The sequence below is a fragment of the Pholcus phalangioides genome, unplaced genomic scaffold, assembly GCF_987345545.1.
Source record: "Pholcus phalangioides strain wild (caught in Gottingen) unplaced genomic scaffold, Ppha-v1.0 ptg000043l_1, whole genome shotgun sequence".
NCBI lineage: Eukaryota > Metazoa > Arthropoda > Arachnida > Araneae > Pholcidae > Pholcus > Pholcus phalangioides.
This window is the reverse complement of record NW_028301629.1, coordinates 1,320,517-1,337,547: the sequence shown is the minus strand read 5'-3', so window position 1 is coordinate 1,337,547 and position 17,031 is coordinate 1,320,517. Positions and strand designations below refer to the sequence as shown.

Sequence of the window (17,031 nt, the reverse complement as noted above, 5' to 3'; positions counted from 1 at the left end):
TGTATATTTTACAAGTGAAGTGTAATGTTTGAAATACAATTGCACCATTTGTGGGTCTGATGCTCTCTGTGGCGAGAATTTTTAAAGGGGAGATTGGCTCGCATTCTCACCTTGAAGTTGGGACACATAGAAAACAAACTTCAGCTGACCCCCCCCCCCACTGTGGCAATGATAGGGTTTGAACACAGGTGGGGTTTCATGACTTCATTGAAGTCATCTCACCTATAGCCGCGGATATACTACAAAAAAAAAGGTAAACATGGTGCATGCATCGACCTGCTATGTCCAATGACTATAGGTGAGATGACCTTTAGTGACATTGCGAGCTTCGCGTGGAGATCTGCCACAGATGGTGTTGCCAGGGCCTCCAAATTGGCTAAATTTGTATATTATAGGCACAGGTCAATCAAAGAACTTATAAGAGAACCCTCAAAAACTCATGCTTCTCTCTCGTCTAAACATAATGGATATCTAGACAGTGATGAGCCCCCCACCTTCCCACACTTTGCTGGAAGTAACAGCTTACAAATGTCTTACAAAAATGCAAAAAAAACTTTCGAAAACATGACTTCATTTTGCACTTGGTGACTTATCAAAGAAAAGAAAACGCCAAAAGCAATTATACTACAGCTGCTCCCCCCAAAGCAGAATGTTTTGCGTTGTTCTGCAACGAACCCTCAGCTGACTGAAAATGTTCTGCGGTAAAATTTCTCATATACATAATAGCGTTTTTCTACACTATTCTTAAAATTCTTCCAGATTGTTCTGCAACAGCACTGGTTGTTCTGCGATGTACGTTGCACATTTTGACACATTCTGCTTCGGGGGCTGTTCCAAGTTTGCACAAGCAGATATTTTTTTATAGCGACCGAGAGAGAGCGTAAACATGAGAATGAGCAAGAAAATGTGAAAGCGTAAAGGTGATGAAAAGAATATCGCAAACAAGGGATGGAAAAAACCTCACCCAATAAGGTATTTAAGTATGTGAGCACATATTGTTAGGATAGTGGGAGGGCTGCAAATTTGAGGGCTACCAAATACCCAAAGAAATATACAGCATACTGAATTTGTATCGACCAATGTATTTTCATCTCTATATAGAATACAATAGAATAGTTTTGACAGATTGTTAATTTTAACTGCACATCGGCAAATCATCTATAACAAATGCCCACTTATTAAACCCGCTCATGCCGAGCGTGCGGACAACATTTTAAGGTCCTGGACACATTTCTGCAGGGCCTCTTTCTCTTGCTGCGGGGTGATGCTCTTCATGACATTGTTTATGACCCAATCAACCATGTAGGTCTGCTCGAACTTCCTCTTGGTCGAATCGACGTCCAACATGTAGTCCAACCTCTTCTTGACCTGCTGGTAGGCGTGCATCGCCCGGCTGCGGTACTCCGCCTCGAGCTGCATGTGCACGTTCTCCCTCTTGGCAGCTATGAGCGGCATCCTCAGACCTGCTTGGTAGGCCATGGTTTTGCAATTCTCGATGGCTTGCTCTGCGGCCTTTATACCCTTAGCCTTGGCGTCCTCGCAGGTTTGCAGTTGCTTTTGCTGTTCTTTCTCGAGGAACCCACGGACGGTAGGTCCGAATTTCTTGATGGCGGTGTAGCAGAGGATGAACAGGGCGATGCCTGTGCTGAACTCTTCCTCGACGACGTATATCTCCTTGGAAAATAGGAAAGTCAGGAGCCCTGCACCGAAGACGTAGGGTCCCGTCGTGCCGGTCTTCTTGTAGAAGAAGTTGAACCAATCATCTGGGATGAACCCCATGCGGACCTTGGCTGGATCCATGGCTCGCGGTAGCTTCGGGAAATTGACCAGGTCCCGCTCCGGATAGACCTTGGGTTGAGGGAGCTCCTCTTCCAGTTCAGCTTGCAGCTTGGCTTTACGCTCCTCGATCTGGGCCAGGGTCGATTGAGGAGGCACCGCCGGGGTCGTCGACGAGCGGATTGCGACCCATGCCGGACGAACCACGAAATTTCGTGGAGAAGAAACTCGACAAATCTGGGAAAACATCTTTGGAGGACTCAATGATTTCCACAACACTAAAACGGATATCAGGTCACACCGACGTACTCTAGAAGCGATGTCGGCGCTACAGCCAATCAGAAGTGACTTCTCATTTGTTGACTTTCAACTTTATATTATAACAGGGATTTTCATTGATCAAGCATCAGAGAGTTGATCAATGGTGTAGAAAGTTTTTTTTTATTCGCTTCTTTTTTTCAAGTAGATAAAAATAAAGTGAAAGTGAATATTTTTCAAACACAAACATTTCCATAAAGATATTAACTAATGTTGATATTCAATTAAAGCAACAATCTGAGACAATGTACAAAGTTATCTCAACTTAATCTGAAAATATCATAAAATCTTATATGTCCATAACTTATCTACACTTTTTCCGGGACATTTGAACGAGCGATGACAATTAAAGATTAGAATCATATTAAAATAGTACTTTAGTTTAGACAATTTGCAGTTGAAAGCATATTTTTTATATTTTTTTATTTATTAGCTACGATTGATGGTCGTTATGGTGTTCATAGGTTTCGTCTCGTATGTTTTGACCAATCATCTCAACCTCCTTCATTGTAAACGACAAAATATGGTCACAATTAAAATTCCAAAACTCAATTTTTTTCCGTTCATTTTTTGAAATCCCCAGGAATATATATTTGTCTTTTGTCCAAAAATTTGTTTCACTGTACATTTTAAAATTTTAGTTTTTTTATTTTTCGATTTTCTGCAATAGTTTCACCAGCTTCATCCAGTAAAAACATAGTGAACATTTCGCCGTGATCGAGTATAGCCGTTGATGTTTACAAAAAATCGATATTGCATTTTTGCTGCACAGCTGATCTGTGATGTAACAGTTGCCGGTTTCGTTCATCATCGCCGCACTTTGTTTTGTTTGTTGTTTTTTTTTGTGCATCGCAATGATGAGATAAACGTAATTTTCTTTGGAGGACGAGAGAGAGATGGATCCGAATCCCACCGATGTAGGAGGAGAATTGGAGTACCACGTAAACAGGGCCAAGACGTTCAAGGATGTCAAGGAGCCCGCTATAGTGCTTTTCGGTTGGGGAGGCTGCAGTGACAAATACCTGGTTAAGTACAGCAACATCTATGACGAAAAACAGTGAGTGCGAACCATTGATTAGTCCGTTTTAAATCGAATTTTTCAAAGTTAACGACCTACTGTTTTGTATACAGTGTCGAATAGAAGCAATATAATCCCGTTTTAACGAATACCGTTATAGCGAAAATCTCGTTTTAACGAACACATTTCCTAGTCCCCCCTCCCCAGAGAAGCTTACGTAGGGACATTTTTAAATAGCCTGGAATTACTTTGTAACGAAATTTCGTTATAACGAAGTGATTTCTACTATCTCTTGGAGTTCGTTATAACGGGATTCGACTACTACCCAACCAGAGGCAGATTTTCTCCCCTTTTAGTTTACTTTCCTTGACCCACTCATTCCTCAAATGTTCAGCCCTGGGCAACACGGGGCTCGTTCCCCTGTTGGTACACCTCTGTCTCTGAGTTATCCTTTGGCTGTTCACATATGCTTTCACACTCTCCAAGTTACTCCTTTGGTTTTTGGCGTGCTTGCAAACTCATGGGACAATAGATGTTGAGAACCACTGACCAGCATGGGGCCCCCACAAGGGCGGGGCTGACAGGGCATCCCGGGACGATTCTATTTCTTTTTTGGCTTCTTCACGCTATAAATTAACTATAGAAGGGCCCACAAAAGGTCCCAGCCTGGGGGGGGGGGCATGCTGACCAGAGCATGTGTAAACTCGCAAATGATCAAAAGAGTGACCTACAAAGTGAAGAACCATGTCAGTGAGTAACCAGATGAGTGACGTAGAGTATGTAGAAAGTATATGAGTGACCAAAACAGTGTGCAAGCATATGAGTGACTAAAAAAGTGACTTGTGTTCATGTGGGAGGGGCAGGCTGCCAAGCAGATTTTTGCACAGGGTTGCAAATTTAAGAAAAGAGTAGTCAAGAAAATTAGACTAGAATGGGAGAAGGGCAGCAAAATGGCGGAAAAGGGCGTGTAGCCCACTTGTGGAAAAACCATCAATGCGCCCTTGGTCCCCGTCCCTGTCTTTTAGTCACACATGCTTGAAACTCCCAACATGCTCAACATACAGGGTGTTTCAAAAAGAATCACCCGATTTGAAATGCATATATTTTGAAAACTATTGAACATATTTTACTTTTCTTGACCCACTCATTCCTCAAATTTGCAGCCCTGGGCTGTAGCTCGTTCCCCTGTTGATACCTGTGTTGATGCCTGTGTCTCTGAGTAATGCTTTTGGCTGTTCACGTGCTTCCACGCTCTCCAAGTTTCCAAGTTACTCCTTTGGTTTCTGGCGTGCTTGCAAACTCAAGAGTCAATATAGGTTGAAACCCGCTGACCAGAGCATGTGTAAACTTGCAAATGATCAAAAGAGTGACCTATAAAGCAAGGAACCATGTCAATGAGTAACCAAATGAAACACACCTAGAGCGTGTAGAAAGTATATGAGTGACTAAAAAAGTGACATGTGTTCTTGCAGGAGTGGGAGGAGGAGGCCAAGTGGATTATGGCGAGGGTGGCGAATTTAAGGAAAGAGTAGTCAAGAAAATTAGACTAGAATGTGGGAGAAGGGCGGCAAAAGTAAGTGTAGCGCACTTGCGGGAAAAACCATCAATGCGTCCCTGGCCCCTGTCTTGGTCACACGTGCTTCCACACTTTCTTGGTCAGTGACCTTGTCCCTCGCTCTCAAATCACTCCCATGCTTATATGCTCTCTGGGTCACTCTCGTGCTCAAACACTTTCTGAGTCACTCTTTTGGTCAGTCATTGACCTAGCTCCCTCTCTTTCTAAGCCTTTTTTTCAACATAAACATGCTTGCATCTTTGTTTTTTGTCACTCGCATGCTTGTGAACTCAGCAGACCTCTGTCTGTAGGTCAGTCTTTTGGCCATTCACATGGTTACACACTGTTTCGGTCATTTACATGATTGTTGCACACTGTTTCGGTCACATGCTTGCACACGCTCTAAATCACTCTTTTGGTCACTTACTGGCTTGGTCCTTTGCTGTATAGGCCAAGCTGGTCAAACTTCAGGTTGCCATAGCGACTGAAAAATTGATATTGGGGGGGGGGGCTAAAATTTTCCATGTGGGTGATTCTCTCGATAGTCAGCAATGAAGTTTGTTCAAAATTAATGGTGGAAGAAACGTTTTACCATGTCATAAGAGAGAGGAAAATCGAATGTGTCATTTTTTTCGTATTTCAGCACTCAACTTGATATTTATGCTTGACTCTCCCAACATGTTCAATATACAGGGTGTTTCAAAAAGAATCACCGATTTGAAATGCGTATATTACGGAAAATATTGAACACATAGACACTTAATATTAATTTTATATTACATGGCTAATCATAAAGTTTTTTTTACAAACCAAATTAAAGGTGCTCAATATGCCCACCTTGGGATACACGGCATATGTCTGTCTATACCATAGTTTCCCCAACATTTTTGTCCCATCGCCCCCTTCTTCAGAAATTTTTTTCTCATCGCCCCCCAACGCCTATGCTATACTCGATAGAGTATTACCCTATAGAATCCTATGCTATACTCGTAGCATCTATCGCCCCCCCCCGGAACATTCCATCGCCCCCATTGGGAATCACTGGTCTCTACGGTAGTCAAATTCGTCCCAAACTTTTGCGAGCATGTTTGCACCCACGGCTGCTGTTATGCGTATCTTCAGTTCGGCTAATGTAGATGGAAGGGGGAGGCACATAAACGTAGTCTTTTATAAACCCCCCACAAGAAGAAATCGCACACTATGAGTTCCGGCGACCTTGGAGGATAGTGATGTTTAACTTTGACCTTTGAAAACCAAACACACTCCGCTTCCCATCTCATTGAGATATCGAAGCGTTCCTGGAGGATGGGTGTGTCTGGAAATTTTATTAAATATCCTCAGAATAATGAATAAAATATTACATATAGATTGCAAATATAAATTCACTTATAATCAATGTTCGTCAATGGACGTATCATAATATACGGAGGAAGAAATTAAAGAACTCCGAAAGGTATAACCGCCAGATCACGCTCATCTTATAGTAAAGAGTTGATTTGAAATCGTAGTATCGCCAAGACTAATTAAGAAGTAATGTTTAACTGAATCGTTAGGTCCCGTACAGCCGATCCGTCGTTTAGGAATGCGATTGTTCAAAAAATTCTCGAACGTCCGAGCCCCAGTGTGGTGGCGCGGTAGGGGACCAGACCTAATGGCCTGAAGCTTCAATCATAGGGACTGAGGGCTGGAGGCGCCGGGTGGCTCGGAACCCGGGCCCCTCGGCTCTCTCCAGCGTGGTCCAATCCCTCGGGGTAAAAGGCTTATATCCCTCTTGGGACAGAGCCTGGGCCACGACTGGTCTTACAGTGTGGTGGTGCCCCGTCTCCCAAAGCAGAATGTGCCAAAATCTGCGACATACGTCGCAGAACAATTAGGAAGAATTTAAGAAAAAGTGCAAAAAAACACTATTACATGTATGGGAATTTTTACCGCAGAACATTTCCAGTCAGGAGGGCTTGTCGCAGAAGAGTGCTAAACATTCTGCTTTGGGGGCCCCCCGTCCTGCTGGAAAATGAAGTCATCCGTTTGTAACTGTGGGAAAAGCCAGTGTTGACAAACACTGAAGTGACGGCCGGAGGAAGAGCGTTAGCGCTACCTGTCGGCAACTGCGTGAAAGTCGATATTTTCCCTCTTTCTACCTATATATTATTCGATCAAAACGGATTAAAAGCTGAATAGTTATGATTTTTTTTTAAATCGGGTGATTCTTTTTGAAACACCCTGTATTGTGGTTGTTTATTTTCATCTTGGACATTTTTTTGTCATCAGTTTCATGGTAACAAACGGATTTCTAATTTGTCTCTGGTTTGTTTTCTAAAGCACGAGTTGCATTCTCAAACAGTCTTAAGATAAAACGTTACTGTGGCTAGATTTCCTACAACCAAGAAATCTGTATTTTATTTTGTACTTTTTTTTTCGTTCTGAAGCTATGATAAAACCTTCCTTCTTGTCACATCTAATACATGGAGAGAGACCTGATCTCAAAAGCTGTTGAAAACGTGTTTTTCAGAAATTATAGAAGTCTCTAAACTGGAACATGGGGGTAAATTGAAAATAATTTTCACTTATACAGTGTGTCCCGTAAGTGGTAATGCGGCCTCTATCTCATTAACCGTCCGTCGTAGAGGTATAGTTTCAGTTTAAAAAAAAGCTCAAAAGGACTCTCAAAAATTACACTGTACCAGTTTTGAGAGTGGAAATACAGGTGGATTCTGCTGCCTGTAATAGCTCACAAGGAGAATCTCTGTGGTTTCGAGACATTCCAAATGTCATAGTGAAGGACTGTATGGATTTCAAAGTGACATACCTGCGAATAGTTGTTTGTAGCAAGTTCCTGGGTACAGCAGGTTGTGCTCTAATCCGACGATAAGTTCCACGGCGATAGCGTATTGTGAAAGGTATCCTACGTCTCCGGTACAGTAGCCTGCGAGTTCCCGTCCGGTATGTTGTTAGAGTCCGCCTGCCAAGCCGAGATCACAACTCAGGTCTATCGCCATCGGCAGTTTACTACCTAGTGAGTTGAGCCGTTTCAGAAGTGAGGTGAGTGAAGTGTAATGACTGAATACTTGTACTGTTTCTAGGCCTATTGCGGTGAGACTTTTTAATGGGGAGATCGGCTCGCATTCGCGACTCGGGAACCACAGAAAACCAACTTCAGCCGACCACCACTGTGGTGACGGTGGGGCTCGAACCATCACCTCCTAGAGATAGAAGGCCTCTGCAGTGTTTGCCATAAACGTCATTCAGACTACTTAGCAAATTTGCCACACAGCATCGTATTTCGTTTCTTCTTATTTTGGCGTCGAATCTTCCTGATTGCCTCACAAAAGCCGCATAGTGATTGGATCTAGCTCGATCATTTCTTTTCCCTCACAACATTGATACTGGCACTAGCAGGGATTTTTTTTCCCCTGAATATTCTGAGGGAAAATAGACTACTTACTGACGTCACAAGCAGAGTGCGGAGGCCTTCTATCTCTAGGAGGTCATGCTCGAACCCGGGTCCCCGCGATGCGAGTCCGTCACTATGACCACTCGACCACCACCGCAGCGACCAGTCCGATGTACAGAGACCTCGGACTCCCCAGCCAGTACCGAGTACATCGGATTGTACTGGGCACCGGCTGCGGAGTCCAAGGCCTCTACGGAAAATACAGGCAGCGTGTGTAACGAATAAAAAAATATATAAATTTTAATACGGTCCCACTGTTTCTAACTTCCAATTAGAAAGTTGTTGCCCTGTATCTCCTGATGCCAGTTCTGTTTTTAATGGAACATTCGCTGAGATATTCGAATTCAAAAATCGGAAAAATTTGGAAAAGGGGCAACATTAATAAGGAACGGGAGTGTTTTCCGTTAGTTTTTTCTGTTTTTTCTTAACTTTTCTCAGATTTTTGAATTCAAAGATACAGTATCTTAGCAAATATTGCACTCAGAAACAGGGAATTTCTTCTGTGGGCCTCAATAAATAGGCTACAGGGCAAAAACTATCTAATTGGAAGTTAGAGGACAGTGGGACCGTATGAAAATTTAGATTTTTTTTTATTCCTTAGTCACTGTATTTTCACTCTCATAACTGGTACAGCGTAATTTTTGACGCCTTCTGAGCGTATTTTTGAAATTGGAATTATACCTCTATGAGGATGGTTGATGAGATAAAGGCTGCATTATAGCACTTACGGGACACCCTGTATATACATACTTCTTACAAAAAAAAGTAGCTAGGAGAAGGACATTTAATGAAGACGAACTCGCCTCTTTTTTTCCCCGAATAAGTCTAATTTGTAAATTAATTTATACAATTCTAATTGATTAATAAGTTCAAGTGATGGCCGCATTCTTCTTAACCTCCTTTTCAACAAAAAAATTTATTGGTGGCAACTGGTGCTGTAGGATTTGCACTGATGTTTTCCTTATCTCACAAATGTGGGGAAAAAAATATCTGCGGGGAATTTTCATTGGGCTATAAACTATTGATAAAAAATATTCATACTACCATTCCCCGAAGCAGAATGTTTTGTATTGTTCTGCAACGAAGCATCAGCTGACTGGAAATGTTCTGCGGTAAAAATTCTCATATGATTGCGTTTCTACACTTTTTCTTAAAATTCTTCTAGATTGTTCTGCAGAAATACTGATTGTTCGGCGACGTGAATCGAAGATTTCGGCATATTCTACTTCGGGAGGGGGGGGGGCCTACCATTTATACTAGTACTAATATTACTATATTATATAGATGAAATATGAACTTATATAATAGTATAAATTGTTCAAAATATGAATATACAAATTTTTGTATTTTTGTTTCAAGATTGAAAGTTATCATTTTAAAATTTGAAAAAATGGGCTCGGGACAACCGAGAAAAAGACATTTCCTTAACGAATGAAAATTTGTTCGAGCAAATTTTAAAAATCTATTGACGAAAACATTATAGAGTGGCAGCTTGTCAGAAACAGGAATACAGTTCACGCCGCTTAATGTGATCTCGTCGGGACTTGGGGTTTCTGATAAGAATAACTAAATGCTAACATTATCCGTGATTATAATACGCAGTGTCGACTGTGTGAATAAAAAAGTGACAAAAAAAAGCAGTTCCATTTCTGCGCCAAATATGTTTTTTAAAGCGCTGGGGTCACAATTTATGCCAATTTCGTGAGAATGGCCCTTATACATTTTAGTATTCTGGCACACGTTTAGTTTCGTGCGCTATTTTTTAAGATATCGAATGTTCCTATGATCTTTTTCTTTCATAGCTGTTCGACATTGAGGTGCATCGTCTCGCCGAAAGTGCTTCTCCCCGGGCAGAGCAATGAAGCGAAGTTGTTGACCGTCGCAGAGAAAATAGTTTCGATCATGCACAGCTTGAAATTCGAGAAGCACCCTCTATACTTCCACTGTTTCAGCAACGCTGGCTCTCTAGTCTATAGTGCCGTCAGCAAAGTCATCAGGAAGAACTCCGGTACCAAATTCCAGGTAACGAGTTACCTGATATACTTATTAGTCATATTTCATATTGTTGTACAGGGTGGTCATAAATAAACTGAATCCATTCAGACGTAGGTAGCTCCCATTCTGATGGAGGTATTTTAATGAAACTTGTGGTACATAGGATATATGGACCATGGAGTCCGTATAACTAAGCTGAGTTGTGTCAGTTGCATTATACTGACACTATTCACACCTGTGTAGCTTCCGTTGTGGTGGACGTAGTTCATTGAAAGTTGGTATATACGTTATTGGGACCATGATAGACAAAAAAGATAACTGATAAAAAAAAAACGGTTTTTTTTTTTCACCTGGTAGTCAAAAATGAAACTATTTTTTTATATTGAATCTTTATTTTCCCCTATAGTCCATATATTATATATACCGAGTTTCATCAAAATACCTATATCAGAATGGGCGCTATGTACGTCTGAGTAGTGTCAGTTTATTTATAACCACCCTGTATTAAGGTTAATGCAGTATCGTAAATGATCAAAATGTGTAATACAATATCCAGAGAATTTTCAAGCATGGTGAGTGAACAAATGAGTGATATATACAGAAAGTAAGTAACTAATAGATTGGCCTAAAGAGTTTACAAGCACATGAGTGACCAAAACAGCGACCAAGAGAGCAAGAGACCAGGTCATTGAGTGACCAAGAAAGTGTGGAAGTACTTCAGTGACTGAAATAGTATGCGAGCACGTGATTGACTAAAAAAGCGACCTAAAGAGCAAGGAAACAGGTGAGTGAGCGATCAAAAGAGTGACTTTGATCCGGGGGCGGCTCGGGAAAAAATATCTGCACGTTTGGGACTTATTTTTGGCACCCCTGACCACGTTTTTTTCCCGTAAAGCTTTTTCTTTTGCTCTTTCAACCAGTGCCGTCTTAACGCCGTCCTCACAAAAATGAGATTCGGTTGAAATTTTCTAGAATTACCACTCAGAAAAACCAATTGGCCCGGGGGCCCATGCTGCACTTAAGACGGTCCTGCTTTCAACTCGAATTTGTAACCTAGAGCGTATGCAAGCATGTCAGTGACCTAAAGAGTGAGGGACCAGATCAGTGAGGGCGGAGGAGTTCTAAGAAAGCGTGCAGGTTTGTGAGTGGCCAAAAGAGAGACGGGAACTTATATCCTAAGTGAGCTATTGCCCCTGGGTGGCAAATTTGACTCACACAAAATTCATGAAAAATGCATTCACAGAATTCGTGATAATTCTTGCAAAATTTATGCACAATGCGTTCAAAATCTATGCAAAATTCGTGCTATTTCGTGCCAAATCTATGCAAAATTCGTGTTAATTCATGCAAAAGTTATGCAAAATAAGTTCCTATAAAATGAGGAAACATGTTTTTGATTCCAGATAAAAGGCTGTATATTCGATAGCGGACCGGCCAAGATATACGCGTCGAACATCGTCCGAGCTGCAGTACAGGCTACTAAAGGCAACATGGCCACGAAGTACACCTATGCTGCAGTGGTGGTTTCGTACATGTACGTAGTGGCCGGTTTCACCTGGTTTTCGTCGCTCGTGCACTGCGAATACCCGTCTTCGAAAAGGTTCGCATTCTACGAGAGCCTCGCAAACGAACCTAATATGTGCCCGCAGCTATTTTTGTACTCCAAAATCGATGATATATGTCCATACGAAAGCATACAAGAGTTCATAGAGATCCGCAAGAGCAAAAACGTGCAGGTTACTGCCATTCTGTGGGAGGATTCTTTACATGTTAAACATTACGTTAAGTTTGAAAAAGAGTATATAGATAACGTATTGAAGTTTATCGAACCTTCTCTGAGTCCTGTGATGTGCGCTCTCAAAGAGAGTCAGTTGGAAAATTGATTCACATTTTTACTTATGCTTTTGCACGCAATGGAGTCGTGTTACCGTTGTACTCGATTTCTGCATTTCAGTCTTTTTCCGCACATTTTTGTACAACATTTGAGCGCTAATCAGTTGACTTGCGCAAATGATTTTAAAACAGTTCTTTATTATTCCATTCGCCTGTAATATTCTACACCAGGGTAGCACAACCTACCACCCGCGGGCCATATGCGGCCGGCCAAGAGGTGTTCCGATAAAAAATATATATATATACACAACACGACTAGAGCCAACCCACTATGTGTGTGTTTCCTTCATAAAAATACTTTAAATCTAATTCTATACAAGATACAGAAAAGTATCGCAAAATAAAAAAAATCAAATGAAAGAAAATTTGCCAATTACAACCAAAAAAAAAAAATGCCTAAGGCAATTAAAGTTGCCAGTTTTGAACTACAAAATTGTCAAAGGCATTAATGAACGTCATAATAATCTCGATTTAAAAAATCAAATAAGCCTCGTTGAAAAATAAGGGGAATTTTTTTTTAATGAAAAAGTTGGGAGACGACCAAAAATTGCGGGGAGGTTCCCATAAAATACGGGCCATGTGGTCACTCAAAACTCTCAGGCCCGCGAGAGGAAGAATTACCGCATATCCGGCCCGCGGACTGAATAAGTTGTGCATCCCTTTTCTACACTATATAGCCTTGAGTCAGTGTTCACTTTAGAGTTTATATGTTTCGAATTTATTAGGGAAAACGTGGAACGGATCGTTCTGTAATTTCGGGGGCACGTAAACACGTACTTCAACTGAAGCAGATTCGGTCGCGAGTGTTTTTAGGAGACAGACAGGCAACCTTGTATCGTTAAAAGGCTGGGAAATTATTTGTAACTTTCTCAGAATATTTTACTTGCTTTGTGCGAAAAGAAAATGCAATTGAAGCATTTCATTGCTGCATTCACGAAGATGAAATATTTGTATGCATTTTCGTGAAAATAGCGCGTATATGTTCAATGTTCCGTATAAAATTCCAATTTTTTCATTGCATGTTTTTTGCTTATAACATGTGGAATTACAAAACCGATTTTACGAAATATACAGAAAATTTGACACTATCCACGAAGCACACGGTAAAGAGTTTCAAAATGCGACACATTCGAATATTCGCTGAGCTATCAGCATTTTAAGTGATTTTTAATTACTCATGCGCAGGAGATATGAATTCTATATTTTCATAATTTAGTTGCCATTTATGTAGAGCAACTTTTTTGAAACTTCTAGTTGAATATCGTGAAAATTCAGGATGACATCGGCGATATCGTGAGCTGTAATTTAAGTTACTTCCTGAAATTTGCTGTGTGTTAAGGGATTTTCCACAAATTGATATTTCGATGATTATTCGTCACTTAATTATTTGCTTAAGTTTTTTTTTTTTTTTCATTCTGACATCATACACGTGTGTTATGCTCAGTCATTTCGCTTATGTGGCATTAGACACGCGTCTTTGCTCATTCGCGTAATGCTGCGGGCTTATTCCTGAAATAATCAAAAAACAGAAAATAATCGAAATAACAATTTGCGGGAAATCTCGTATGTCATCCAGCTACTTTTAGCAAGCACAGTAGAATCTCGACTATCTGACTCGCGATTATCCGGCCTAGTCTCTTGGCGCCATGACGTTGCCAAATCATCAGAGCTGTCGCCAAACTTCGCTAAGTTTATTGTCAATTTGGCGATATTTACAAAGGAATGCGTTAATTTTCCTTTTTATGTATGATAATGATTGTTTACAGATGAAAAATGACATAATTAATGATAAATAAGAATAATTAATTTTCGTAACAATATTTATATTCTTGGCCTTCCTTTTTCCGTAATAAATTTTTAAAACGTGCAGTACATAACAAACATTTACATTAAGTAGGTATACCTACTAGCCTATACATTTTTGTATAAAGTACATTACATTTATGTATAAAGTACTGACCTGTACCAAGAGGTCACAAAATGTGAATAGGAGTCGTTTTTTTTTGTATTAAAATGGTGTTTTTAATGGTATAGGGTAGTACGAGAGAGAAGTGAGCATTTATAGAACTCCAGTCTATCTGGCTCGCCATTCCACCACGTATAGCCGGATCGCCCGGATTCTACTGTAAATAAAATTACTGCTAACTGTATCGCCGACATCTTTCGAAATTTTCGTGACATTGAACTGGAATTTTTTATATAAGTAGCTCTATAAATCTGGCAACCAAGTTACGAAAATATAAAATTAGTATTTCTTGCGCATGAGGAATTGAGAATAATTTTCTTAATATGCTCATATCTTATTGTGTATTAGATTGTCACATTCTAAATTTCTTTCAGTATGTCTCGTGTAAAGTGCCAAGTTTTTTCTGTAAGTATCGTAAATATTGGTTGAAAACTCCGTACGTTATATACGCAAAAGAAAATACTATACGATTGAAATTAGGCATTTTATAAAAAAAAAAATTAATTGTGAAAATGTTCACAGGTATTGCACTGAGCAAGAAAAATATTTTGTGAAAGCTACAAATAATTTGCTGCTTTTTGTGATACAGGGGTTTGATCAGAAAGATTATTATTTTTTCAATTTTTTGTCATTTTTTTCCTAAAAACATTCACGAATAAATCTGCACTGGGAAGCGCGAGTTCAAGTTTACATGTCCGAAATTACAGGACGATTTCTCCTGTATTTTTCTGGAAATTAAAAAAAAAAAGTTCGAAGTCCAAAGTGAACACTGATTTATGGCTACACAGTATTTATATTCTATAGTTACCGAAACAACTTGAAAGAAAATTTAGAAAGGAATCTATTCACATGCCGATATTTTATGATTACATACGTAAAATTAATTTTAATCACTTCGATGATATTCTTGTGTGTATTTTTTTCAGAAGGTCTCGGTTTCAACTCGGTTTCTTTCTCACTCTACATAGGATAAAAACGATACTTCATACTGTTATTACCAGGGCTCGGATTGTTATGACATGTCATACTTTTAATGCCATATTTTAGACATTTTTGAGCCATAATTTTATTTTATGAATTGGGTTTGAGTGGTTTGAATGAAATTTTATTTTATGAATTTGGTTTTATTTTATGAATTTGGTTTTATTTTATGAATTTTCAAACAATTGGTCATTTTTTGCCGAAAATGTTAATCTGTAGCCGTGTTCTTTTAATCTTTTAAGAACTATGAATATTTGCCTTTCCCTTTTTTTTTTTTTTTTGGAAGAAAAGGTTTTATTTCTTTGTTGACGAGCTGCGAAACCATGGATGACATGCCAAGCAAGTGCGAAAGATCTTATTCGCTTATTCATACGAAATCTTCGAATTCAATGCGTTTTCATCATGCCTAAAGTCAGGGCCGTAACTATACCTTTTGCAGTGCCGTCTTAACGCATAGGCCCACCCGGGCCCTCTTCAAAAGGAAAGGGGCCTCAGAAAAATAGGAGGTAGTTGAATTTTTTGAGATTTTGCCATGTAGGGCGTCAGAAAAATCTCTTGGCCCCGTAGCCGATGACACTCTTAAGACGGCGCTGACTTTTTGCAAGGCTTCACTCTTGTCCTACTTTTTCTACCAAATCCTATCAACAAAATTCGTGTAATTCGTTTTGTGATAATATTTTCAGCATCAACGGTACAAGGCGTTTGACATTGACAAGGCGGCTTCACATATTCCTCCATTTGGTCATTTTTTTTTTCAAATTTTTAGAACATTTGCAAAATGGTTTCTTCCAATGACGAAACCTATGAAGATATTTGAAGAAACTAAATAACACACATTTGATAAGACATCCCATAATTCTAGATCCTATTAGAATATTCATTTAACATAATGAGGTAGGCGTAGATCCCACTTGAATATTAGTTTTGACTAGAAATTCTTCGAAACTTTTTAATCAGCTAAATTGAAATGATTTTTGATTGAATAGTATTAGAAATAATAACTGAGTTAAAATATTGAGAAAATTTATAAGGTCATATTTATGGTTTTTGGGTCATAAATGCTTGCGTATTTTCTGAGATTTTTAGATCATAAAAACCCGAGCCCTAGTTATAACGACCCCCCTTACGATTACAAGAGAGCCCCTGTAACTTCGGCTTCTCAGCATAACTTATAAGCTATTCGAAAAACGCGACAGCCATCATACAGGGGGGTCTTCCTTATTGCGGGAGGAGGCGCTACAAAGTACGAACTGTACCGAAAAAAAACCGCAAAGGGTTGACTGTCGTAAATCCACTGATACAGACAAAATACCTGGTTACGTTTCAATTTTTCTGTCACAAAAACTATTTTATACATCAATTTATGTGTATTGTGTTTACGATGGAACTTACTAATTTTTATTTCTCTGTGATATTTATCTTCCATTTTTTTGAGCTTACATACGTGTTTTCTTAGACCTGACATTCGTTAAGTGTTCGCCGTTTTCGACAGTTACTTCATTGTTACTGAAATCTACGTGTCTGTATTATTGCGAATAACTCTTGTGTTTTCCATGTGATACGAATGTGGGGTGGCTCAATGGTTAAAAAGCGTCAGATTTTTATCGACTCCGATAGACGTCGTCGGAACAAGAATTTCGATGTATAACATGTCTTTGAATATAACGACACATAGTCTAATTATTGCTATGATAATCTAAAGACCATAAATCTGCAACTCATGACCCGTGGGCCAAATCTGGTCCTTGGAGTGAACAATCGAAAACCATGAAACATATTATTCGACTCTGACCCGTGAGCGATTACCAAATAACTTAAGTGGCCCACGGCACATTTACAAATTACTTAAGCTGCCAGCGGTACATTTCCAGCCCATTCAGCCAACCACGGCACATTTCCAGATAACTTTGGTGTCTACGGCATATTTCCAGCTCATTTAAGAAACTGTGGCAAATTTCCAAATCAATTAAACGACTGCAGCTCATTTGAAGATCACTTAAGCTGCCCTCATCACGTATGCACATCACTTGAGCTGCCTTCATCACGTATGCAGATCACTTAAGCAATCGACGGCAATT

The 17,031-nt window shown here is 39.8% G+C and overlaps 2 protein-coding genes across 2 annotated transcripts; one reads left to right on the top strand and one right to left on the bottom strand.

Moving 5' to 3' along the window:
* Positions 1–1,062: 1,062 nt before the first annotated feature.
* Positions 1,063–2,182, bottom strand: ATPsynB (ATP synthase subunit b, mitochondrial). The gene has a single exon (XM_089255578.1). The coding sequence runs from the start codon at positions 2,023–2,025 to the stop codon at positions 1,189–1,191; it is 837 nt and encodes a 278-aa protein (XP_089111704.1). The 5' UTR covers positions 2,026–2,182; the 3' UTR covers positions 1,063–1,188.
* A 695-nt stretch (positions 2,183–2,877) lies between these two features.
* Positions 2,878–14,222, top strand: LOC149063770 (transmembrane protein 53-like). Its single transcript, XM_089255648.1, has 3 exons — positions 2,878–3,151; positions 9,921–10,140; positions 11,517–14,222. Exons 1-3 carry the CDS (start codon positions 2,991–2,993, stop codon positions 11,994–11,996), a joined length of 861 nt encoding a protein of 286 aa, XP_089111774.1. The 5' UTR covers positions 2,878–2,990; the 3' UTR covers positions 11,997–14,222.
* Positions 14,223–17,031: the final 2,809 nt, after the last annotated feature.

Coding starts and splice junctions, on each gene's coding strand:
- ATPsynB (XM_089255578.1), bottom strand. CDS start 2,025: ATGTTTTCCCAGATTTGTCGAGTTTCTTCTCCACGAAATTTCGTGGTT.
- LOC149063770 (XM_089255648.1), top strand. CDS start 2,991: ATGGATCCGAATCCCACCGATGTAGGAGGAGAATTGGAGTACCACGTA. Junction 3,152..9,920: donor AACATCTATGACGAAAAACA/GTGAGTGCGAAC, acceptor TTTCTTTCATAG/CTGTTCGACATTGAGGTGCA. Junction 10,141..11,516: donor ACTCCGGTACCAAATTCCAG/GTAACGAGTTAC, acceptor TTTTGATTCCAG/ATAAAAGGCTGTATATTCGA.